At 40.8% G+C, this 26,472-nt stretch overlaps 1 protein-coding gene across 1 annotated transcript in view; it reads right to left on the reverse strand.

The window, feature by feature from the left end:
* uvrag (UV radiation resistance associated gene) overlaps window positions 1-26,472 on the reverse strand; it is a 95,181-nt gene that overhangs the window by 54,927 nt on the left and 13,782 nt on the right. The window contains exons 7-12 of the mRNA XM_063895821.1: window positions 20,777-20,882; window positions 17,054-17,180; window positions 8,142-8,226; window positions 5,376-5,463; window positions 4,380-4,440; window positions 366-531 (exon numbers count right to left, since the gene is read on the reverse strand). Of these exons, the coding sequence (XP_063751891.1) occupies window positions 366-531; window positions 4,380-4,440; window positions 5,376-5,463; window positions 8,142-8,226; window positions 17,054-17,180; window positions 20,777-20,882 (633 nt within the window). The remainder of the gene's footprint in view (window positions 1-365; window positions 532-4,379; window positions 4,441-5,375; window positions 5,464-8,141; window positions 8,227-17,053; window positions 17,181-20,776; window positions 20,883-26,472) is intronic.

Genomic DNA, 26,472 nt, shown 5'->3' on the forward strand with positions numbered 1-26,472 from the left:
CATCCATCCCATATTTATTCTCCGTAACAACAAAGCTGTCTCTGCCGTCTGACCAGACATTTGACACCATCTTCATATTTCTTGACTCATTGTACCGTTTTCAATGAATGTTTTCTGACATCATTTTAGACTTTTATGGGGAAAATGAGCAAAACCCTGGGATTGTATAAAAAGACTGATTAGCGTAATTTAATTAACAAATGTGTTGCAATAAGGAGCTATCTTTAAGAGTAAGTGTTGGAAAGCCATAGCAAATATTCAATTCACTTTGAGAAACAGAAACCCTGGAACATGTGTTTGTACAGCGAGTATTTATGATGCGTGCTGAGATCAGCTGATCTGGGCGAGTTTTGGGGCCTACTTACTCTCTCTCCTTCTCAGTGAGCCGGTCAGTGATGGTGTCCTTGATGGAGGAGCGTGAACCCTTGTGGATCACCGGGTACCGGAGAGGGATCTGCAGGAAGCACGAGATCATCAGCACCAGGTGCGACGTGTAACCCAGGGCGACTGCCACGCTCCCATCATCCTTTGCTGCAGGGCACAGAGTAAGAAGGAAGTTCAAGTGATCAAACATTAGATCAGAAATATCGTATTTATTATTCCACCAACACAACAAAGCCTGCAGAATAACATAATGCAGATTCAATTCAAAACAGAAGCATCTTAAATCACCCAAAAGTCAAAATCACACAGTCAGCAATGTATATTTGTATGGACTTTCACTTTCATTATATGGAAAAATAAATTGTGTTTACATATACCATGTCCACATCTTGGGAACAAAAAACAGAAATAAATACAGATCCAACCAAAGATAGGTTGGTCTCCACAGGAAGGAGAGCAGCTGCATTCATGTGGGATGCTGTTTTGAAAGTGAGACAGAATTTGGAACAGCTCACAAGGTCCCAAAAAACATTGGTTGCAGAGGGATCCCCAATTTCTTTCAGATATGTGCTTGACAAGCAAAAGCCTCATGAAAAACTCTCCCCTCCGAGCCGGCCTGAGACTTTAGGGTTGAAACTGTACGCCTCTGTGAACATTTCTGACAGCGAAAGCATCTTGCTTTACATAAGAGGAACAGGTTCAAAACAAAACACTAAGTGCTTTCACATTCTCAAACAGCAGCAGGACACTGCTCGAGGCAGAGATTTTAAATAACCTTGTTTTTATCTATTTTACTATTTTTACTATGGCAATTGTGCGTGGTGTGTTCATTGGCTCATACGTTGCACCGTTGTTCTTCCTGCGATTTGTCTAGCACCAAAAGCACCTGGAGTAAACAGTTTCCTGACCTCTGGTGCCACACTAACAGGAATAACTAAAAGGACACCTTAGGGTGCAAGTGGAGACAGCTCAAATCTTGTCAGGCCGAGCTGACACAGAGAGCTTAAAACACTGAGGGGCTCAGCAGAGTGCCACTCTGTTCCACTTTGACCCACAGTAGGATTAGGACTCCCACTAACCCTGACCCTGGCTTCTAATCGGGACCATCCTCCCCTGCAGGCCTGTCTGACCTGACCTCGACACCATCGGGACCGTTTTGGACTTGATCTTGCTTATCTCCGGGGCAGACCTCACACAAACACAGCAGGGGTGAGCCACAGTGTGCAAGGGAGGGGACGCATACTTACGAAAGATTATTGACATTTAGCTCGATTTTTACCCATTATAACTGTTATTATTTACGATGTAAATGTAATATCTCTGCTAGGCTTTACCAACAACACAATACAGACTGTTGCAATCGGGGGCAATTAAGCTGCCATGTGCAACAGAAACACTTGGAATTGTACTGTGCAATAGTCACTTTTTTATGTAAAAGCATACATATTTATAAATGTCCCAACATTTTATAAGCTCTCAATACTTGTTACAATAAATGTTATTTATGTAACTGAATTGTTTTTTGTTTAATTGCTACTACTCAATTTTTAGCCATGATTGTGTGCTTATTGTCTTTTTTTTACTTTTCTTATTCTTTATTACTGCTTGTTATTACCTGCAATGCCACTTTTGCTTTAACACATTTCCCCGCTTTTGGAATAAAAAAGGAATTTTAATTCTGAACATCTATTGCTGCTTCCTCTGTTGCTCTCCCCATTGGTTTTATTCCATTTTCCCCCTCTTAGTTGTTGTGATTCTTTGTTGTTTTTTCATGTGCGTTTCAGGGATCTAAGGTTAGGGCTATATAAATAGAATGTGATTGATGGATGGTAACATGCATGCTTTCATTGTCTCTTCCTCAGTTCTGTGCATGCTTTACTGCCTTCTGCAGGAAGTCTAACGGCCACAGAGATGTTAGAAGATGAATATTAATGTCTGCACTGAAAGAAAATGAAACGTTGACTTTAATATATTATGTCAACAGATCTCACATAACTGTATTGGGTTGGTTGAAAGCAATAATATTAAGTTTGAATACAAAATATTAGGTTCAACTTAATATTATTGCTTTCAACCAACCTAATACAGTTATTTGATATTAGTTGACATAATATACTTAATTAAAGTCAACCTTTCAGTTTTTTCAGTGCTCCTGGATGGCTTTTAACTTTACAAACCACAAGCCACCAAACCAGGAGGGGGGAGGTTGTTACTGTAAATGGCCACAGCACATGCTCATTCGTTTACTCACTGCTAGGTGTCCACCTATGCAGGACTGGGAGGCAGAAGCAGACCCAGGCCTCCACCTTATGGGAACAAGTGATAGCTGCAAACACAAATGGGCTGGCTGTGACCACTGTGCTCTAAAACAAGTGAACAGGTGGAGTGTGACAGCGGGGAGCGGGGGAGATCGGGAGTGTTTGTGAGTTATGGGTTCAGAGACGTGCTCGGCCGGACCAGCTGTGAGGTTGGAGAGCTGGAGAACGTGGAGTGGACAGTGGCGAGTGTGTTCTCAGTGTAGGACAAGTGGTGCGGACCAAAGAATATCATTCATAACTGACCCCTCCCCCCCTCCAATTTATCTGAGCTATAGAGGGGCCATGCAGTCACCAAGTTTCCGTCGCTGTGACAGCAATCACCATTCATCACTACACACAGGGTGACCCGGACCCTGACCTACCACACCCACATGTTAACAGGGGCTGTGTGGCACAATCTGTCTACTGACAAACATGAGTTTATGAGTGTTCTGACACCTTATATAGAGTATTTGATATTAAACCATGCCGTTATAGAGAGGTGCAGTGATTGCGTATTTCCAGAAGTTAGCACCACAAGGACTCCCTCAACGGAAAAGCAAAGGGGGTTTGGAATATTGCATAAGATCTGTTGCAAACACACATGTAAAAGCTACATGTGTTGTTCAGCAGCATAATGTCCACATGTTTTTTTACATTTTGAAGCATAATTGCAATGAACAGAAGTAAAAAGCTAACATGAAGCTACAAAACTCACTAGTTTCTTGTCATGTCTTAAAACAAAACGTGAACAACTATCCAGCTTTTGTTAACCAGAAATCTTATTTTAGGCAAATAACCAAAACACATTCAAAGGATTGTTGACTTGAGACGAGGGGAACCGGATGTGGTAAAATGCTAACTCCCTTCTGGGTTTTAGGACTCATTCTTGCACCGCTCTATTCTAGCTGTGTCACATTGGTGGGCTGGAACCAGTTTTTTTAAGATTGTGGTGGACAGAACAACTCCTCCATCTGCAGCAGATCAGAGAGGCTAAGTGATTAGACAAACAGAAGAATGCAAACCAAGTCCAACATGCCTGGCACCAAACGCTTTTGCTAAATATTCAAAATTAAAATTCTTTCTCCTTTGTATTGTTGTATCAAGATCAGTATGGGGCCTTCTTGTTCATCATTTTGGCATTACAACACTATTACTTAAATTCTATCATTTTTTTTCCTGCATTGAAGAGGGAAAAATACATACACAGATACTTGATGAGAACACACCCAGGAAAGTTTGTGCGTACGTGCCGTTTCGAAGGAGTATGATACTCAGACAGTATCTGAGGCAACAGGTGTTGTTGTGTGTGTCTGCATTGCGTCTTTTATTCTAAAGAACTAGACAGTCTTTAATAATAAAAAAAAGAGTTAATAAGAATGTCAACCTTTCCCAGCTAGTAAAAATATTGATGATACAATTATGTCATTATGTCTTTTGTGCATTTAAATGACATACCGGTAATTATAAAATTATGTAATTTATGCACGCTAAAGACTGTTATACCCCCTGCCAAATTGCCATGTGCAGTAGCCAAATGTATGATATCATAGATACTGTATGTATGAGATCATCGGCCTTCAAATTGGTTTCTATTCACCAACATCTACATAACTACCATGGTTTGTTTTGCATGCTTCACCACAGACCATCCTCCTGTAACTCAGACACTCAAAAGCGGGCATGTGATGGAATTACCTTGAAAGTCTTCAGAGTTCGGCAGCTTCACTTCGCAGATGACATAATCTGACTGATTGGCCTGTGGATTTAAAAAAGAGGATTTATATTAAAGACCAAGATCAGACACAGAAAGCAGACAGGATGAAACCCGGTGTGGACCAGAACACCAGCTTTGGCAGAGGCACGGGTTTTAAATTATTCCATCACTGTGTGGTGGTGTCGTGTCATGCTAAATAATAGCCTTAATATTGCATGTAGCCCATGATTATATTCGACTGGCTTTAATCAAAATGTACACAAGTCTGTCTGACAGTTAGAGATTCTTTCTGCTCAAGTCAAGACATGTGTAAGTGTAACGGAGGACTCCTACGCTCACTTTAGTCCCCCCAAATGTATCATGTTGTTGACAGTGCTACAGGCTGGCTGAGAATGCTGCTCCTAGGGTCCCTAGATTTGCCGTGAAACCCACAAACTAAAGCAAAAGTTGAGACAACTTGAAAGGAAATGGAGTTCCACTTATCGGGAAGAATCTGGTTTACTTTGGCTGGATATCTTTACAAACAAAAGAATGCTTTAGTACTGCCAGAGCAGCCTATTATTCATCAATAACCGAAGAGAATAATGCCAGGTATATTTTTGAGAGCTCTATAGAGCCTTCTTTTCATATAAGCTCAGTAACAAAAACTCCATCAGCTTTCTTGATGCTGAAAATAGAGCAAGTTTTAACACTGTTGCTTTACCCGTGTAACTTGTGACATTGGGTTAATTTGATTTGACCCCTAGATTGAGTGTAAAAATGTGAGAAAAAATAAAATGACCTTCATATTTATCAGAGAGACCCGTCAAACTGAAAGGTGATCTCATTAACTGCAGTAGGAATAACACTCACAGCATTCCGGTGAACTGTTGTGAATGCAACACAGAATGTGCACCTTCTCTGCCTGATCGAAGCCTCGATTCTGGGACCAGGTCAACAGTGTGTTGTGCGGCAGTGTACCACAAGTTTCAACTCACCACATCAATGGGGTAGATGTAGGAGAGCTCAGAGAGGAGCTGCCGACAGCGGAAGGTGAGCTGGGCGTTGGACTTGAGGAACTGCTCTCTGGGGGAGAAATACCACACAGTGAGTAACCGGCTGGCAGGAGGAGACACGCGCAGTGGTTATGCGTGGAGGACATTCACAGGAAGGACAAAAGGAAGAGCAGAGATGAGACGGTAGGGGAAACAGTGTTGTTGAAAGTGATAGAAGGAAGTGGAAATGAAACTGCTGATAACCTCAGGGTCAGGGTATTCTAGAAATGAAATGACTAGCCCAGACCCTATGTGCTGGTTAGGGTTGTTTGTTAACTGTATTTTACAAATGATCTTTTTGGGGGATTTAAAACTGTTTCCAGATTAGAACATCCTTTACATCTCTGCAGCTAAAATAGTTCTTTCCAGGAAGCTGTTCCTGTGACACAGATGGGCTGCTATGTAAGAATGGTGTGTGGGTGTCCTCTACAATACTTACACCACTACTTACGGGTAATAGCCCATCATTCTATGGAGACAAAAAGGGATTTTGGGAGCAAATAGTTATTGAATGTGATGCCCTCTGCCATCCATTCTCCTCGCATTACACGCAAATATCCTTTTAGGCTTTGACTGTGGTTAGCAGGCTCTTATCATTTCCATTTCCCAGGGAAAGGTCTGTAAAAGCGGAGACAGATGGGTGTGTAATGACCGCTTGATATGACTTCACTCATCTGTCCAGATCGGAAATGACTCCTCTTATCTGTCCCAAGGTACATTTTGGTAAAAGAAAAAAACATTTATACCTTCTGACAGACTCAGATGAGAAGATCCACACCACCTTCGTATGGGTGCTTAAGTAAAATATGAAAGTATTTCCCATAATGTCAAACATATACTTCTTACATTAAAAGTACTCATTCTGAAGCATGAATGTATAAGTAGCACTGCTTTACCTGATAATGTCACAGTTAGTTTGTTCTGGTGAGTCCCAATCTAGGGGTCAGACCAATCAATGGCTTACAAGATAAATCTGGAGGTTGGGCGGGGGGGTTATGAGGTCATTGTTGTAACTTAATAGCTTACAGTTTAGGATTGGTGATTTGATCTGTTTTCTGTTCTGTTGCCTAACAAAGGGTTAAGAAACTACCAGAATGCTTAGCGGCTAAAACAAGAGTTACGCGCGTTTTTCCTTAGTATAAATAGAAGTGCCGCGTATACGGAAAACTACTAGCATACATGGAGCTGTTGATTATATGTTTTGTGAAGTTGGCTGAACGTGTAATGGTCGCTACTGATTTCCCTACATAAAGAAGCCTTTGTTTCATATCCGACGTCCTGCTGTTTATTTTGGAGGTAGTTAATCTACAGTCATTAATGGAGAAAGGAGGAAGAAAAACTGAGTCTTGCTCCACAAAATAGTATAAAATTAGTTCTGACTGTTCTCCAATTATAATGACATTTTGGCTCAAACAGAGAAGTTTAGAGGGGAACTATTTGGAAGAGCCAACATCTAATTGAGATCTGAAACAAACAATGGTCATGACAGTAGAGATTGCGTTATTGAAAGGGTTTATAAGCAACCATGGCTGTGAGTGGGGTCGTCTAACAATCTGAAGGACCAGGGGTTCGATCCTAGCCACTGCAGTCCACATGTTGATGTATCCTTGGGAAAGATACTGAACCCCAAATTGCTCCCAATGGCATGGCCAATGTGTGTGAATGTACATCTGCCAGAGCAGGTGAGCCAGCCTCTGCCTCTGTGAATGTGTGTGAATTGGTGAATGCTGACTTGAATATGTAAAAGCTCTTTGAGCGGGTCGTAAGTCTCGAAAATGCAGTCCAATTACCATTTACCATAACCAAGCCAAGATAGGTTGGTAAATACTGGTTTAACCCTTAACAAGGCTGTATATTATAAGCTTATTATAGGTTTATTTTATTCATATTCATCCGCGAAAGTCCCATAAAGTAGTATTGTTCTATACTTAAGTCAAGTGCATCAACATTGCACGGGAAAAAAAGAACGATACTTGAATTCATGTACTCTAACTTTGACACTTCAAGCATGCTACAGGGTCTAGAGAGTCAAAGTAAAGAACTTTCTTGTTTTCCAAAAATTCACTCAACCCAACAACTACAGCTTCAACAATTAACGATACTTTAACTGATGCTTTTAGCCCCAATTTTGGGAGATAAGCTGTTTGACTGCAGCCGTGAGATATTAAACAGGAATGTGGAAAGGCTGAGAAAGCTGTGCATGCTCAGCATAACTTTTCCCTCGCTGAAAGTAAAAAAAACCTAACAACACAGATATTTCCAAGGAATGGATGTAAGGCAGATGTACAAATGTCGGTGTTAATTTCCTGTTTGCTGGGTATCTTGGCCCCTGCTCTCCTTAGTGGGGCTCTGGTTTACCCTCTGTGACTGCCAGGTACTTCTCAGACAAACAAAGCTGTATCCAGGGTCGACACCCGCCGAACACGTCTCCCCGCAGGCCAAGGCAAACACAGGCCAATAGGCTTTTTAACACAATGTGCAAACTCTCTGTTGAGAGCATATAAATAGGCAGCGCCAGCCGCAAAAACATGGTGCTGTTTTGAAAGAGGATGGGGGGAGGCAGGGAGCAGGGTAAGGCCCCATCACAATTCAATATGACTGTGGGTCTCATCATCTAGTGGGCTCTGGTTAATGTCTGGAGATGATTGTGTTTAAAAAGTGTTTTCTTTGCAGACATAAAGCAATAGCTAATAACAGGTTCACACATACCTCTTGGCAGTGCATTCCTTCTGCAGCTTGGTTAAAGATTCTCTCTCCTCCTCCAGACTTTCGTGTTGAGCAGAGAATGCTTCCTCTGATAGAGACAGGGAGAGAAAAAAAGAGTAAATTATGAGGTGTGTGTTCTGATCTTCTACATCTGAACAGCCAGGTGGGCTTTTGTTTGGTTGGCTGCCATCAACTGTTAAACTCAAGCAAGATCAAACAGCTCTTTTGATCAGGCCAAAACGTATTTCCTTTTGACACCACATAAAACCAAACAACATATGTATGCAAATTATAGGATTTGTCAGACTCTGTAAATATAGAGCTGGGCAAATAAATAAAATCTGACAGATAAGGGACGGTGATGATACAGCTTGGGAAAGTTATGTAACTGCAGTATTGGCAAGCTCACAATACCTCATTGTAGTGATAAACCGGAGAGAAGTATAATTTAGGGTTGTCAGAATATTTCTCTAATCCGTCTTCATTCAGCAACACGGGATGGAAGACATACAGTAAGCAACACAACAAAAAGTTATGGCTTCACAGTTTAGATAAACAAGAGGTTTGGAGCATTAACATCCTTATATTTTATTTGATTAAACAAATAAATACATGTGTCCAAAACACAACATGAGTTCAATTTCAGCATTACTTTAATTTGTTCTGTTTGGCAGCAATTATTACACACAGTCCCTATTGTAAGGAAAGAACATCATTCCTACATATTCTTATTTTGCCTTTTTGTCCACACTCCAGAATACACAGAAAAAAGCTCATTTAGTTTAGTCTTTCTGTGGAGGAAGCTGTAAAAGGCAAACGCAGACGGATTAACACATCATTAATAAAACCTTTGGATTCCTGGTTAAGAACTCAACCACTCAAATCATGGTGAGACCTTCAGGTGCCCCAGATAAAGGACTGTGGCTGGTGAATATATGGTGGCGTACAAAAAACATTGCCTTATTGCAAAGCTAGTCAAGTAAAAAATCACATGTTCCCAATATTGGACTGTAAATATATAAACTTTGATTATCAGGATTTCCCCCGAAATGGATGGTCGATGAAACGGGAAGTGCTTTGCCACAATTGCTAAGTCACTGCTCCTCTACAGAAAGGTGAACACGGAGAGGCTGCTGGGTTTAATGAGAGGGACACTTCTCAGGGGACTCAGTTAAAACGCACTTATGACTGACTGCATAGTATTCAGGCTTAACTGAGAGGGCTGAATGATCCACCAGGAAGAGCAGGAGGAAGTTGGTGAAGAAAGAAGCATATTAAAATCTGTTTACAGGGCTAGGGAGGACTGAGGAATTTGCGAAAAAACTGTTGCATACAGTATTTTGTGGCTCCACAGGGAGTCGCACAAAGTCTGATTTATTACCTCAAGTGATGTCAGCATCAGTTGGAGCTGTATGCTTCAACCAAGTCAGAATGAAAACTAAAATGACTGCTGGAGGTTAAATTCTTCCGCCATCGCAGTTTACATCCATGTCATCACTTCATCAGTTCAACCTATTGTAAATTTGACTGAAATTATATTGAATGAACCCCACACTTTTCCCAAATTCCCTGAGTCATGTTCACCAAAAAACATGTACAGATGTAAGTACAAAAAAAATTGAAGAAATAATGCCTCCCACCTTGGCTGTCACCAGGACGGGAGGAATACAAATCAAGGGGTGTGGATTAAAAAAAACGTAACAAACTCTTCTGGGCTTGAGGCTAGTGGCTCGACGCTCAGCAAGAATAACCTAAAACGTTTGCAAGACTTTCCAAAAATGGGTAGGATTGTGGGTGATATAGGCAGGTTTGACAGAGAAAATAAATAAACGGAGTTTGTCGGTCTTGATATGTTCTTAACAACTGTCCATTGTGAGTCCAATTATGTTATAGGAGTGCAATGTTAAAGTTTGTTGGAAGCAAAAAAAACAAACAGGAATGAATGGGAAGATTTAGTGTGAAACTTCAGTGTTTCCTCTTCCATATTTCTACCAAGCACCAATTCACACTTGCAAAACAAACAGTGGTCTACCATATCCAAACCACTGCACTCACTGCTTGACTCTGTGCGCAACCAGCAATTTAGAAGTATGGAATTGACAAGAGGATCCAGACAGCACTTTGCTTGATGATTCTTTCACATTTACAATAATTTTTGGATCCAGTGTACTTCTTTATAACCTAACCTGATGTTTAAATGCATTGTTATACTGAAAACATTTCAAAATGTCTTAAGACTGTCCAAAAATGTGACAGTATGACAGCAGTAGGCAGAAAAGTGAGTTTTGAGCATTTAAGATGATCAAATCACATGTAATCTGATGGATCACAGGAGAGACTTTTTCTCACATACTTCCACTTACATGCTGCCTGAACTGACTCTATACGGGTGTTAAAGAGATATCTTGACAGAGACGACGGGAGGAAGAAAATAAAAAGGTAGTCCATCAGATTAGAGAGACAGAGATCAGAAAGGCCATCCATAACCCCGACTGCGTAGGCCTGTATTGCTCTCTTGCTTTCATGTAATGCCCAGCTCTGTCCTATCTGTTCTATCCATCTTCTCATCCTTTCATCCCGCTAACCTGTTCCAGTTGTTATCAAGGTATGGACAGACAAAGCGTGGCATACACCACGTCAGCGGACAGGCAACATCTATATGTATATTAGCCATGAGCGCTGGGTTGTGGCCTGGCTTTATTCAGCTATAGGGTTAATGCTGGTGAATCTGATGGAGAGAGGGACACAGGGGAAAAGAGGGGTGAGGTGAAAGGTCAAAGTTCCCCAACAGTCTAAGCCAATAGCAGCAGCACTAGATACAGTAAACAGTACCAGCTACTTGTATATGCTCACTTATAATAAACAGAAATATATACTGCTATTCCTTTTATATATTATGTAAGTCTGTTCTCTTTACTTTATCTGCTATAGACTTCTGCTGCCCCTTTGTGGGACAAATGAAGGAATAGTGATTCTGATTTCTGTTGCTCATGCTTGACTTGAACCAGCCCTAACTATAAGATTTCGTAAGCTACTGGGAGATTTTGAAATCTTTCCACTGATCCTGACTACAGGTCCTGTTGTGGATAATGCAAACGGTGCAAAGGCTATAGCAGGGGTGTCCAAACTATGGCCCGGGGGCCAAATGCGGCCCGCAGGGCATTTTATATCGGCCGTCAGCAAATTCCAAAGAATAATGGAATATGGCCCCAACCCGAAACTTGAGTTTTCTTATATTGTACTTCTTAAATATATATGTCAAAATACATTTCACAGTAGTATTGTGTGTGTTAATAAGCCCACTTTTCAAATAAATTAATTCAAAGTTGAAAATATTTTTAGTTGTAGTTCATAACAAGCTTCAAAAATACCCTTCCTAGTTCTTCTTATTATAACCAATCTGAAGATTCTGTTTTAGGGGTTAAGCTGCTCACAAAATAAATGAAACCCTATGGAGAGCTATGTTGTAGGCCGTTGGTTTTCTTAAAGGACTTTCAAGTATCAACAATAATTGACCTACATTAGACTGATTTAGCTAACTTATGAGGCAATATACTTCACCTCTAGTGAGTGGCCCAGCTCTTCGTACCTTTTTGTGATTGTGGCCCACGGTGAAAAAAGTCTGGACACCCCTCGGCTAGAGAGATGACTGCTTTCTTGTCCAAATATTTACCCTCTGTGGTACTTTTAATCAGTAACAAGATACAACTGATCACTGAAGCTATTGAGAAACAGACATTGTGGTAAATTACACTTCAAAATGTTCATGGACGAATGCCACATAAAGAGTCTTTCAAAATACTCATGTAATCTGTCTCACATTAAAAACTATAATCAAAAGTTCATTACAAAGCACGGGGGTGTTCAGTTTGACTTTGCAACGTGTTTATCCAGTGATCTGCAACACATTCAGCGTTCAATGCAGCTGTGTAAAATTATAAAAATGTAAATCAACCCAAAACAGAACAACAGAGTATCATTAGCCATGAAATGAGCTAAAGAGTAGAACTGTTTTAAAAAGAATCAAGCGTCCGGGGAGGAGTGCTTTATGGAAGTGCAAGGCTAACCATGGTCATACTTTGTGAGGGAAGGTTTTGGCTGGAACAAAGAGACGGATCTGGATGAAAGGGAAGGTTAATAAAAAAAAGCTGGGAAAAAGTAGAAAGACATGCTAGCGCGTCATTATGCAGAGTGTTGGACTGCGGTGGCTGTCAACTCTTACTCTCAGTCAAACGGCAGCCAGCTGAGGGACGTAAATGTGTAAAGCTGCTGCTAAAGGAGCACTAATGATGATAGCTTCAATATGAGACCTTTTCTCTAAGGTGACAAATACCTGCTCACACCAAACCTTCACAAAGCTGTGTTCCTTACACTTAAAAAACCCAACAACTGACATTTATTGGTCAGGAGCTCTGGCTCTGTTACAGAGTGTGAGAAGGACTACCGTTACCAAGCACAATAAACGCTGTTCCCAGACCTGATTTATGTCATCTGCTTCAGGTGGAAGGAGGAAAATTAGACTTGAGGAAATTGTGACAAGAATGCGACCCCACCAAATCCTTCCATTCTTGGGGACAAGAGAAAGACTTTTTAAATTTGCAGTTGTAAAGAAGGAAAAGAAATGCGGTCATGCTCACATGTCCTCTGTTATGGCTTATGTAAAAGGCGTGCAGTGGAGTAAGTGTGTGTGCGTTTGCAGGAGAAGAGAAGAACAACAGCTTTTCTTTTCTTTGAGTCTACACCTACGCTTTTACAGTAAAATCAGCTGGCATTGAACAGCTAGCCGTTAACCTGTCATTAGGATGATATCCACTGCCGATGCTTTTCAGAGCTATGCTAACAATGTCCAAGATGGCAAAAAGAGAGCGTAACAAATGAACACAGACACACATGGTTGCCTCATCTTCATATGCTTGCTCACACCTGCAGAACCACAACTGTGTGTTTGGGTTTTCTGGGTGTTTTGAGAGGGGACAGGTTCCTGGGGCTTGCTAATGAGGCTGAGGAGTGTGTACAAGATGGGAGGACCACACATTCAGACACACATCCTAGAGAACGTGAACAAGAATGAAGATTAACACTCCATGCAGGATTCCCTCTGGGGAAATATCGCATAGCAAAGAACTTACGCCAGCTTTTAAACTGTCCATTAAACTTTAAAAGAAACCTGCATCTCATAAGCACTGGAATGTGTGAAAGTTCCACAGATGAAGCACTCACTTCTATCAACATTAGCTTAGCCAGCAGCTTCAGTGATGAGTAATCTATACGATCGAATGTTTTGACAGACAAGCCAATGGAGTCCCCAGAGGAAAGTTACAAAATGAAATTTAAACTACAACGATAAAATGATATGTGTTCGACTGAAAGATGAGATCAGATGAAACAAACACGCTGCGGTGCCAATATAAATATAATCAGACAAAAAAATCGAGCTGCTGTACGAGATACTGTAAACGCCTGTCTTTCAGAGTATCCTGTCTGTAATTAATGCAGGCCGTTTTCCGATACTGAAACAAATGAATATGTGCAGGCTGATTGGAAGAATTAAACAACGCGCTGGAAGTACAGCCCAGCCCAGCAGCATATGGCTTTTAGCTTTTGAGTTATGAGTCTGGGGAAAAACAACAAGAATTTCAGCAAGCCCCATTCAGCTACAGAATTCAACTTATCCTAAATACCTTTTCCCTCTTTAACAGCTAAAGGAATTTGTTCTTCTGTTGCTTAATAAGCACTTGTCCCGTCTGGAAATAAGCCATCAGTGTGCGGCGGAGACAGAGAGCAGCGGGTTCTTTTGGCTGTGGACTAAGTGGTGACAGGTAAAGAGGCGGAGGATTAACGGACAATTTCTTTTTTAGAATCATAGCACAAAGGAAACTTCTCCCTGAACCCTTTTAGTGCTCACTTTTTGTGTGTGTGTACGTGTGCTTGTGTGTGTATTTCTGGACACATGTGCAGACTTAATGCCTATCATTGCCAATCCCCACCTTAGGTTGGTGGCTCAGTGGGATTTCAATCGGCACAGGAACAGGCTCAATCTCCACCATGTTAGGAAACAAACTAACAATAAACAAGTTAGTAAAAATAGTTCCCTTTGTTGTTTGCATTAAATATTAAATAATAACAATATAGTGATATTAAATGATGTTATTAAGTGGTGCTGCAACATAAAACTGAAATTAAGAAATAGAAGTCGGAGGGAGATGCTGATCAATTTCTTGATTTTTTTAAAGCACTTAAGACACCTTCGTAAACCTGCATATGTATGTGTGTGTGTGTGTGTGTGTGTGTGTGTGTGTGTGTGTGTGTGTGTGTGTGTGTGTGTGTGTGTGTGTGTGTGTGTGTGTGTGTGTGTGTGTATGTGTGTGTGTGTGTGTATGTGTGTGTATGTGTGTGTATGTGTGTGTGTGTGTGTGTGTGTGTGTGTGTATGTGTGTGTGTGTGTGTGTATGTGTGTGTGTGTATGTGTATGTATGTATGCATGTACAGCTCCGGAAAGGCTCCACTCCACATGTTTCTTAAATCTTTATCTCTACATGTATGGCAGCCATTCCAGTGTCTGTTGATTCCAACACAGAGAAATGTTGTCAGTAGTTCATAGAATACAATAAAAAAATAATTCAACTCAAGACATACCTATAAATAATAAAAACAAGAGAAATTATGATAATGCTGAGGGGATCTCTTAATTTTTTCCAGGGCTGTGTGTGTATTAATGTGTCTTTTTATGAATTACTGAACCGCTTGACCTTTGTTAAGATAAGAGATACTTTATTAATCCCAAACTGGGATTTTTTTTCAAGACAAGGCATTGCACATAATTAGTCATCAAAAATAGAGACATCTCAAAATAGAAATAAAATAAACCAGCATTAGAGTAAAAATATATATATCCAGTCCCTTTGGCCTTTTTCTAATTCCCCGTGTACAGTAAGGCGCAGCAGTAAACCCTCCCCAGATATCAGTCAGGAGCTGCAGACTCCACGGGGTTAACTCGATGACACCCCGGCACACACACTGTTGCTTCAGTGGTCTGGCACGGACTGGAAACCACAGGAATGGCTCCTTATATTGCACATCGTGGGTACATATGCATGTGTGTTGAGTGACTCCCGTCCTCTGAGCGGCAGCGTGACAGAGGTTTCCTGTATGTGACAACACTCTGTACTGTGCTGCAGAATGAACAGGTACACACACACACACACACACACACACACACACACACACACACACACACACACACACACACACACACACACACACACACACACACACACACACACACACACACACACACACACACACACACACACACACACACACACACACACACACACACACACACACACACACACACACACACACAGCTGCTGTCCCACACCACTGAAACCCTGACCCATGTGTTCAAAATTCAAGTCTCCTGAGCAATAGAATCACAAGCCAATAAACTCTAATAAATGTTAAACATTTTGTAGAGTTTGTTCATGTAATTCTAGAGATGCAACTGAGCATATATTAAATGAATAATATATATGATCTGTTTCAGCTAAATATTAACATAAGCTGCATTGAATGAAAAGGGATTTACTATTTGATTCTAATAATACAATTAAAAATGTTCTGGTTAGGCCTTTGCTTTCTGTACGGACAAAATCACGATCAAACTGTCATAACCACATTGTCTTTTATGCTTCCTTTGTTTCCTATTCCATTAGTAGCTGCAACAGGGCCCTGTAGATAATAATATAAGTTGATTGCTGTTTTATCATCATTTAATTATGCAACACTAGATGCCTTTCCCTGTTATTGCCACCAGTATGTTACTGTTACGTTGAAGCAGTCCTGAGCTAATCTAGGGTACTGAATATAAACATCAACATGCACCCTTGTGTGTATTCAGTTATCACATTTTTGGCAAAGTTGCCTGTGGCTGAAGAGTAGGCCAAAATTGGGCAATACTTCAGCTTGGAATAGAAGAGCACTGTTTCAGTCCTCAAGGCAGCAAGATGAAGTCTGCAGCACTGAAACAGCTGATAATTATATCTATGTCTGTATTTATCTATTAAAAATCATATTGTTACTGCAAAACATGAATAAAGCTACAGAGTGCAAAATTGAGTCCTAAGGCAGGATATGAGTCAGCACTTAGCACTTCCGGGTACCTTTGTCTTAAGAGTTTTTGGTTCTATTTCCTGAGACAGGTCAGTGGTTAATATAAGCTTATGAGATTTTTCATATTTGTTTTCGAGGCGTAATAAATGTCAGTTAATACCCTAATGGGGATTGTCTGAATCTTTAGCATGGTTGCTAACGAGTGGCTAAATGAAGCTACTAAACGTCATCACTGTGCACAGAGGTCTGGCTTTAGCTTAACACCATGACCATGATGTAGTTTATTTATAGAGATTCTGTGAGTTATTTATTTCTAATGTTTGCATTTATGCTGAAAAAATATGTGGAGAAATGTTTGTTTGCCACAGAAATTATTTACTGTAATTTTGCAGAAATCCAATGGAAAAATCTCATTGACTTTTAGTTGTGGGAGACCTTGTGATGCTACAACTCCGGAAAAAATTAAGAGACCACTTCAGCATTATCAGTTTCTTTGGTTTGACTATTTATAGGTATGTGTTTGAGTGAAATGATTATTTGTTTTTTTTTATTGTACTATAAACTACTGACAACATGTATGTGTGTTGGAATTCAACAGACACTGCCATACATGTAGAGATAAAGATTGAGGAAACATGTGGAGTGGTCTCTTCATTTTTGCGGAGCTGTAGCTTCCAGGTTGACCCACAAAAATACATCATCACTGCACCACGCTGTAATCAACCCATATCCCTCCCCATCCTGCATTTCACAGGGAAAGATTGCATCAGTCTGAGTGTAGTATGAGCCCCCACAGGCTTTACCTTTCTTCTGAAGTTGCGCACTCTCTTTCTGCCGAAGGTCTATCTCCCTGCCGAGCGCCTTCCTCTGCCGCTGCAGCTCACTCCGCAGCACAGCAATGCGCAGCTGCATGCACTCTCGCTCTTTCTTCTTCTCAGAGCAAACACAAGACAACAACACGGAGACAAAACAGAGGAAGAGGATTAAGGAACATATTCAGTATGTGAGCACAGCAATTAACTGTGTTTAGAACCATTTTAAATACCCTTAAATTGCTACTAGCTTCATCAAAATAAAATGTGTTTCCACATTGATTTATTGCACATCTCACTCCTGCGGTCAGTAATATAGACCCCACTGTCAGCAGTAAATGAGAAGATGGAGAGAGTCAGACACTGGCTTAAAGGTGGGGAACAGCACTCTTTTTTATCAATAACTTTATTTCAGCAACATAGTGGCGACGGTTTGATTCAGCTTGATGTCACTTAATCAATTTAAGTGTGCTTTCAAAGATAAAGATAACAATATTCTGATTAAAGCTGCTAAAATATTAGATGTATATATTATCTTAGATAGATATTAGATTAGATTGTTACTACAACTGCATATCTTTGAGTTATAAAAATTGAACAACAATAATAAAGTAAAAAATCATCAGCATTTCTCACTATTTTATGAGATTTAATGAAAAGACCAAACAATTTAAGGGTTATCCAACAATGGAAATAATGGTTAATTGCAGCCCTATTTACTGTATATATTAGGATATACGAAAGTCACACTAAATACTCTCTAAATAAATCATTTTAATTTAGCATGATCTAACCTGCAGATGTGTTCCACGTTATGTTTAATGTGGTTAAAGCAGGAACACTGGTGAAGCATCCTGAATTTATCTATAATTAAATCTGCGTGATTCTCACAGAGTATTTTATCCAGAGCTGATTATTGCTTCTCAGCTGCCAACACAGAGAGCCAGGGCAGAGGAAAACCTGTGAATGTCCACAAGCCGGAGTGAGAGATCACAATAAAACCATCTCCAGATCAGTGCCAGTCTTTGACTCTTTGTACCCACAACTCTCCTCTGGTGTCTCTCGCACCAGCACCATGAGAGGACTGGGTGACTTGTGGGTGAGAGGGATCATTTAGGGCAAGGGTGTCCAAACTTTTTTCATTGAGGGCCAAATACAGAAACACATACAACAACTCTAAGTCCCAGGCAGGCGTGCATGGGGCTGCTTTTTTGTTGTAATTTTAATTTTCTCTTTTCTTTCCTTATCACATGTTATTGTGCTGTGTTAGTTTTGTTTTGGTTGGATTGGTTTGGGTGGGGGGTCATTATTTTTCTTTACGTCACGAAGTTGTGGTATTTTATTGAAATTTGGATGCATATTTTTGTGACAAATGGCCGACCTTACACTTTTCATGCCCACTCAATATTGTATTGTATTTTTGTATTTTGATGTGCAATTGCTTAATAAAAATTCACAAAAAAACAACTCTAAGTCCCTCCTGCAGACATCCTGCTGAACACACAGAAGTGCTGTGGAGGGGATTCAGCTCCGACTGTATATGGGGGACGAGGGGACGTGTCACGTGGGCGGGGCGTTGCCAGGAGTTCAATGTAAAGCCAGCCCACATTTCTGATATGACGTCATATCAGAAGCAAGTCTGGATCAGCTCGTTTGTACCCCCGTTTTCAGAGATGTGGGTAAGGAGGAAAAGAGAGAGGGTTGTATTTTCTGACACGTTGTGAGTCTCCTTACACACCGGGGACACATATTTATGTATAAAAGACAGCAAAAAGTGCATTTTACATAATAGGGGATCTTTAAATTATAAGCTAACAAATCAAATATAAATTGCTTGATACTTTAATATGCTTTAAGAAAAAACAGCCTCCATCGCAGCTTCACATTAACAGGGTTTCATTTATTTTGTTACAGAAAGAGTTGGCAGCTCATTCCTTGAACCAGAAACCTCAGATTGCTTATACTAATGGGAAATAGGAAAGGTATATTTCCAGCTTGTTATGTAAATAATTTATTTGTATTTTTTTATCATCTACAATTTGTTAGAAAATGTTTTAAACTTGAATTGACTGAATTTATGAAATTTATGAAAAATGATACATGAATACTACTGTGTTATATATGTTAACATATATATTTAGGAGTACAATATTAGAAGAGCACAAGTTTCATGTGTCGTTATGGGCGTCGTTTTTGTGATGACAAAGAAATACACATTGCGATTTGACACACACACACACACACACACACACACACACACACACACACACACACACACACACACACACACACACACACACACACACACACACACACACACACAGATAGTGATCGTGGTCTGGATCAGAGGAAACACAGATATGCTTCTTGGTGAAGGCTTCTGAGGGCATTGCCGTGAAAACAGAGAGGGCTATCAGTGGGCAGGAGAGAGAAGACTGATAGAGCCTCCATCTCTAATGTGTCACTCTCCACGCTCGCATGTTACCCGCCACTGGCTTTTGCACGAACCATGAGCCTCCTACACTTTCACTCAGCGACATAGTTGTGTGTGTATGTGTGAGTGAGTGTGTGAGAGTGTGAGCGACCACCAGGGCCCGTCTGACTCCTCCTGAACATCAAACAGCAGTGGGTCAGCTGAGTAAATAAGCAGCAGGCGTGGGGGGAGCATGATATAACCCACAGATTAATGGCAGAGCGTGGGTGACAGGGTGAAAGGGCCATGTGCTGGGGCTGGTGGCCTCCGCTCGGTCCCCCCTTTGATCTACGCTCACTATGACGCGCACAGAAGGAAAGCTCTGAGCTCTCAAAGAGAAAAGAGGGGGAAACCCTTAGAAGAGCCACACAATGCTCCACTCACTCTTGTCCGGGTTTCATGAACGGAAAAGGTGGAGGACAAGGATTATGTGATTTATTAGCTGATGTGAGCTCTGAAAAGGGTTTTGAGGAATGTTTCAATGAGGGGGAAATATCAGAGACTTTAAGTTTTTGAAAGGGATCCTTTGTGGCAAAAGAATGGAGCCTCAATGTTTTAGCGGGGAGGCTTGAAAAGGCTTTGGTGGAGCTGTTTTAATAGGTAGGGTGAAGGTCTGGGCTAAGGAACAAAAAAAGGAGTCATATCAAAAGCCGATGAGAGCATGATGGAAGGCAACAGCTGTAACAGATGTCTAAGGCCGTCTACAGGGGAACTAAACCTGTAAATGTGGTATCTGTGCAAAAGTGCATATGCAGCACACACTCAGCTGTAGATTTAAACACTGTGTGGACACAAAAGGATCCCAGCTGTGCTTTGCTCCGAAGGCAAGTCTACCTGGAGGATCAAAACACCCAAGTGTCACTGCCTGGGGGCTTTTATAACAGCAGAAGAGACGGGATGCTTTTGAAGTGAATGTTTACAATAAACACCACGTCAAACCTGGGATCAGTGCTCCGTTTTCACAGCTGTCCGCCTGCCAATTCCAACAATGTGAAATATGCTTTCTTGCTTTTGTAGTGCATCCCAGTCGAGGATATGACAGGAGATGGAAACATAAACAGTGGATTTAGGTCAAAGCGTGATCATTGAGGCAGGAGGGATAATGCTCTCGGTAGAGTCATCATAACAGAAGGATACAATAACTGCCCAGAGCTGGAAATAAGTAAATAAGCAGCCTAAACACTGCTGATGAAAGTACGTTGCTGATTAGTTGGAATTTTGCTGCGGATGGTTGGGCTCACCCGCTCTGTGCATGTTGCTGTCGTCCTCAGTTTCTCCTCGATCTCCTTCCCAATCCTCTGCACTGTCACTTGGGTCTGTTTGATGGCTCTCTGTGCTGTGTGAAGCCTGTAGGAAGAGAGGGAGACAAAGTCACCATGCAGATCATTGTTTGGAACCACACACCGGACCGCATGTTGAAGCTGTGTTTTGGAGAGGCCGCTGAATTGACAGGATGCGTCAGTGTTATGACTACAGCAGCAATTACAATGACTGTTTGGAAGGATTCTTCCGCATTATGATTGTCCCCATGTGGAGGAGTCTTTGTGCAGCGCGTTTGTTGTCCCTCCAGGGTTTTTTTCTTGTTTACTGGGGTTGATCTCCTTTCTGAACTGTAAAAATGAATGACGAGCTCTGACATTAAACAAACGAGAAAAAATAAAACCAAGTAAAGTAATAAAAGTGTATAGTTTGTTTGACCAGACCAACAAAAGTTGAATCACTATTCTGTTCTAATGACCTAACCACTATATGAGACCTGAACGTATCAGTCCCAGGAAAGGAAAACAACCTTCAAAAAGGACTAATAATTTATTGAAACCACAGAGACAGAGGCCTAATTCAAACCCCCTGATACTGTCTTCACTGAAATATGGAACAGCAACATCAGGACATAAATGACAAGCAAGCCTATTATTTAGACCATTAATCAGAGGGGGGATCTGTTTCAAGTCCAAAGCCCAAAGAAAGAGACAAATCCTCCTCAAAACAACCCATGGGACTCCACCAACACTACAGACAACAATCCCATATGACAGGAATTAGTTACAGAGGACAGACAAAAGGAGGGACTGCCAATAAGCTCTAAAACTATCAGAGTGGTGATAGATCTTCCACTGAATCGCTCAACTATTGGAATTCTTGGATAAAGACGTGATCAGCTCTTCTGGCTAGCATTTTCCTCTTTTGAGGACCGCATTTTTACTATTTATTTTAAGCCTTCTTCACAAGATGACACTAACATACAGAAAGGAATCACGCAACGGTAAATACAAAAAGAGAATGACGGAAAGGGGGCCCCTTGTCCAGTCCATCCCACCCCTTTTGCCATGCCATGAATATGATAGATAATAGATCATTTGCCACTTTTAAACATGACATTCACACATTTTTTAACATCGCATTCCATCATTGTTCACTGAATTGGCAATGAATCCTCTTATGAGAAGGAAATATAAGAAATAATGCAAAGGTCCCCCCATTTTTAAACCAACAAGACGCTGAAAAACGTATTCATGCGTTCATATCAAGTAGGCTGGACTACTGCAACGCTATTTTCACTGGTCTTCCAAATAAATCTATCGAAAGGCTCCAGCTTATCCAGAGCAGCCAGGCTTTTTAAAAATAAAACAGAAAAAGAGAGCGCATTACTCTGTTTTAGCTGCACTACATTGACTGCAGTGTCTTTTAGAATAGATTTTAAAATGATGTTACTGGTTTTTAAAGCTCTTAATGGGCATCCACGTACCTTACTGAGTCACTATCATTTTATGTCCCTAGACGAGCTATATAATTTCATACAATTAAATAAAAAAACTAAACGATATTTATGCAATAAATTCAATAATAATCGCTATTTCTCACTATCTTATGAGGTTTATTGAAACGGTTAATTGCAGCCCTATTTACTGGATATATTATGATATACAAAAAGCACACTAAATACTCTGACCAAGGGTGTGGCAAAGAAAGAAAAATGGTTAAAATATAAATAAATCATTATAATTAAGCATTCTCTAACCTGCAGATGTGTTCCACATTATGTTTAATTTAATGTCCAGAATTGTTTTAATGTTATTCTCACTATGATGAGGAGGGTTATAATCTGTTCGTATTCATTTCCAGGGTGTAATGTGACAAAGGGTAGAGATTTCCACAGGGTATGATGACTTGCTATAGGCACTGCAAATTCAGATTTTACAGGAATGAGCTCTTTGTAGCCTCTGGTGTTTCTCTTTTAGCATTGTTTACAAATGCAATAGCAAGTTCTGAAATTCATCCTGAGCCAGGTTCTTTTCTCTCAATGTATTTTGCAAATTGCTGCCCACACATCTGCACAGCCCTCCACTTTAAAGTAGAGCACACTGCCGTTTTTTAGGTTCTTTTGTAATTTAAGCTTTGGTGTACAAACTTGTGTTATTTCTTTTTTAGTGCCAACAAGTTTCTTCAAAATACTTTCTTTTTGTTATCCTTATATTTTTGACCTACTCTTAGAACATATTTTAGATTGGTAATGTAACAGTACACTAAAGCCACTTGATTTCATTTATAATGTAATTCTGATTGTTTGTGTAAACATACCTGGTATAAAACTTTATTCTGATTCTAATCAGACAGGAACATAACCATTTTTGAATAAATAGAGTAGGGGGTTTCCATCATGTTTTATGGATTTTTTTGTTAGCATTTCTCCTAGCCTTTACCCTCTGGAATGGGTCATGAATGTTTTTTTCCTGTGGTATGCACTTGCTTTGAGAATTTGGCGGGTTTAACAGGTTTCCAGCTTGGTGGGGTCATTTTACAAATCCTAAGGGGTTTTTTGTTATGAAACTTGTAGAGTCACATGGTGGATACTATTGCTTCTGAAAATAAAAATAAATCTATAACGATGTAAATGCAGCTTTGGGGAGGGGCCTTACAGGAAATCCACTGCCTATTTTGTGCCCACATTGTTTAATCTGTGTCAGGCGACAGTGATGGCAGTTGGAGATAGTCCTCTGGAACATCAGGGCCGATCTGTTTTGACAGCTTCATCTGTTTAGGTGATTGCGATAGGAAAATCTGATATGGTCTTTTCCCCCAGGTGAGAATAGTTATCTCCTCCCTCCTTTTCACGCATGTCTGCCCCCTTATCGTTCCATGGGTCTTGGCCTAACACCTGCCCAGGAGGAGCCACATTGGAGCTGCAGTTTAATCGCTGGGAAACTGTACGGAAAACTCTTTGTCAAAAGCTGTGACTTTCCTTTTCTAAGTCATTCGAGGTCACTTTGCCACAGGAAGTTATGACTGAGCCTGTGCACTCAACCCATGACGCCGATAAACATCAGAAAAACAATCACATGTTCTCCTTTACCCGTGGCACTGGATCCTGCAGGGGTGTCAGAAGAAACTTGCAGATTCTTTGATAAACAGAAGGCATCTTGGACATTTTTAATAGGGAATTTTAGGTGTAGTTTAACCACCACACTAAGTAAATACAACGATATACAATACAGTAAATAAAAATAGATTAAATGACCTAAAGACCTTTCGGTTTCAATGTTTTACAGTGCTCTCAGTGCAGTTAGAGGCAACAGCCTTGGCAGCCGCTCTGAGACAGCTCTTCTGTTTTCTGTTCATTTAACTTTACTGATTATCCTGAAATAAATATTTACCACGGTTTACAGAGTGTGTTGTAGTCCAGCATCTGCTATTCTGAAATCAAGGCTGCGAATGAATCAGCAAATGCAGATGTGTCATCTGGCTCACTAAGATAAGCCAGAGAGAGACCTGCATGTGAAGAGGACAGCAGGGAGTACTGCTGGTCTTCTTGGCGAGAAACTAAGGCAGAAACATCAGGGAGGAGTAATGTAGCACAGAATATTTGAGCGGGGAGGTTTAAATGTTCGGGTGCTAATTCACAACACTAAAGGTAGTTACGGCAAACCGTTCCGTCTTCTTTTGTATCACTGCAGAGCTTTTTCTGACGGTTGGATATCCAAAATCCAGCCAGGCAATAACCCACATGTGGTGCCCTCCTCTTAAAAATTAGCTTTAAATATCTCTGAATTAATCACTTTGATAAAACACAACGGGTGATGGCCCTGAAGGAGGCGGCATTATTAACTGTATTATCAGTCTTCCAGCTGTTCATCACAGTGTGCTAAATGAACATGTCAAACAAACCTGGGTCCCAGGAAACAAGACCAACGACTAAAGACTGCACTCAATTCATCTCCAGGAACCATTTCTGATACAGCACTGGGTGAACAGGAGAGCCAACTTAGCAATTCAAAACAAGCCGATACATTTTTTTGACAACAAATTAAGCGTAATGTCCCACCATCACACCTCTGCTGGGGACAAAAAAAGGCAGCACCTCAGTCGGAAAATCATGTCAAACAAAACTGTCTGAATTCAGCCTGTACGCCAAAGAATACAAAACACATTTAACCACTTGTTTTTCACCTCACGTCACTATTGTCTCCATTGTCACGGAATATAAGATAAGACTGCTGGAGGTCTTCAGCGAGTGCATTATGCACTTCTATTCCTCCAGGCTTTTTGTGGGCTTCTGCTGAGTTGCTATGAGCAATGTTTACATGACAACTACCACAGAGTTTCAAAGAAGCTGAAGAGATCTTCAGGAAAGATATTGTTGGTCCTAAAAGGGTCATGAAGGGGTCACACACTTTGAAGATAATTATAGAAGTTTGGATATCCAGTCATGAGTTTAATCTCTTTTGCCCTTTGACTAACTGTTACCTGCTACTGAAGCGGCCTGGTGGCCAAATATTACCCAAAAGATAATGTATATCATTTAAAGCCTAGTGTATTTTATTTGTGAAGCCAGAAAACAGTAAGACAGGCTTAAGATTAGTATTTTTGAGTTTGAATATAAGAGGTGGGTGTAATGAACACTACATACACAAGCTGAGATAACAGAAAAGAGCCCTGCAAGGCAAGCACTAAAACATGGTAAAGCTAGAGAAAGTGAGAGAAAAATAAGAAACTAAGAAAGAATTGTGGTGTTGGTAATGGAAGATCAAAACACACACAAATGGAAGGCAGACAAGGTGGAAAAAAATGCATGAGCCTAAAAACCTTTGGGAGGTGGACAGTTGAGCAAATAATAGAAGGGGTGTTGCAGGCCCACAGCCTAAACTGAAAAAACAACCTAAAACCCCCTTAAATTATGTAAATGGAGGGGAGCTTTGATTCTGCTTTAATCCCCTCCAGAGGTGTGAAATGAAAACACAAAGCCTCCACATCCATTTCCCCACAGTGATTTAGAGCTCAGACGGTGCGTTTGTTTCTGTAGCCTGGCTGCTGCTGGTGAAGTCCCCAGGGTCAGCAGGGAGCTGCCTCGTTCCATAGGGCCACAACAACATCACAAGGCTGAGAGCTGTGGCCTCAGCATCCAGCCAGCAGGTCAGTAGACCTGAGGGACTGCCTGCAGGGAGGCATTATCACCCCAGAAGCCTCTGTGGCAAGAGAGACCCCCCACAGAGCTCCATCATCAGGCTGCCCTGCTTCTGTTGACACGTAGGTACAGTACATTCATAATTCACATTGAAGCATACAAAAGGATATCAGGTAATACAGGCCACTAGTAGAAAAGACCCGAAGCATCTACAAGGCCATAATGTCATTAAAAGAATACCTATTTAAGCACACAGTATGCAAGTTACTGCCACTCAGCAGAAGAAAGAAACCAAAGGAGTGTGATGTCGTCATAACGTGGGGTTAGAATGTGCGAGTTGATGTCTTCACCAGCTCTGCACTGTCAGGATTTCTTCATTGTTCATCATTCAGGAACCGTACAGGTCTCTTCCTCTCGAATATACTGTTTAAAAACACTATAAAGAAGCCTTTCTGACAGAGCAAAGCGAACAGAGATCACTAACGTCTGCGGAGTGTGTTTTCCTCTCATGAACGTTTTAATTGCCAACATCTACAG

Source organism: Eleginops maclovinus, chromosome 11, assembly GCF_036324505.1.
Source record: "Eleginops maclovinus isolate JMC-PN-2008 ecotype Puerto Natales chromosome 11, JC_Emac_rtc_rv5, whole genome shotgun sequence".
In the NCBI taxonomy this organism is placed as follows: domain Eukaryota; kingdom Metazoa; phylum Chordata; class Actinopteri; order Perciformes; family Eleginopidae; genus Eleginops; species Eleginops maclovinus.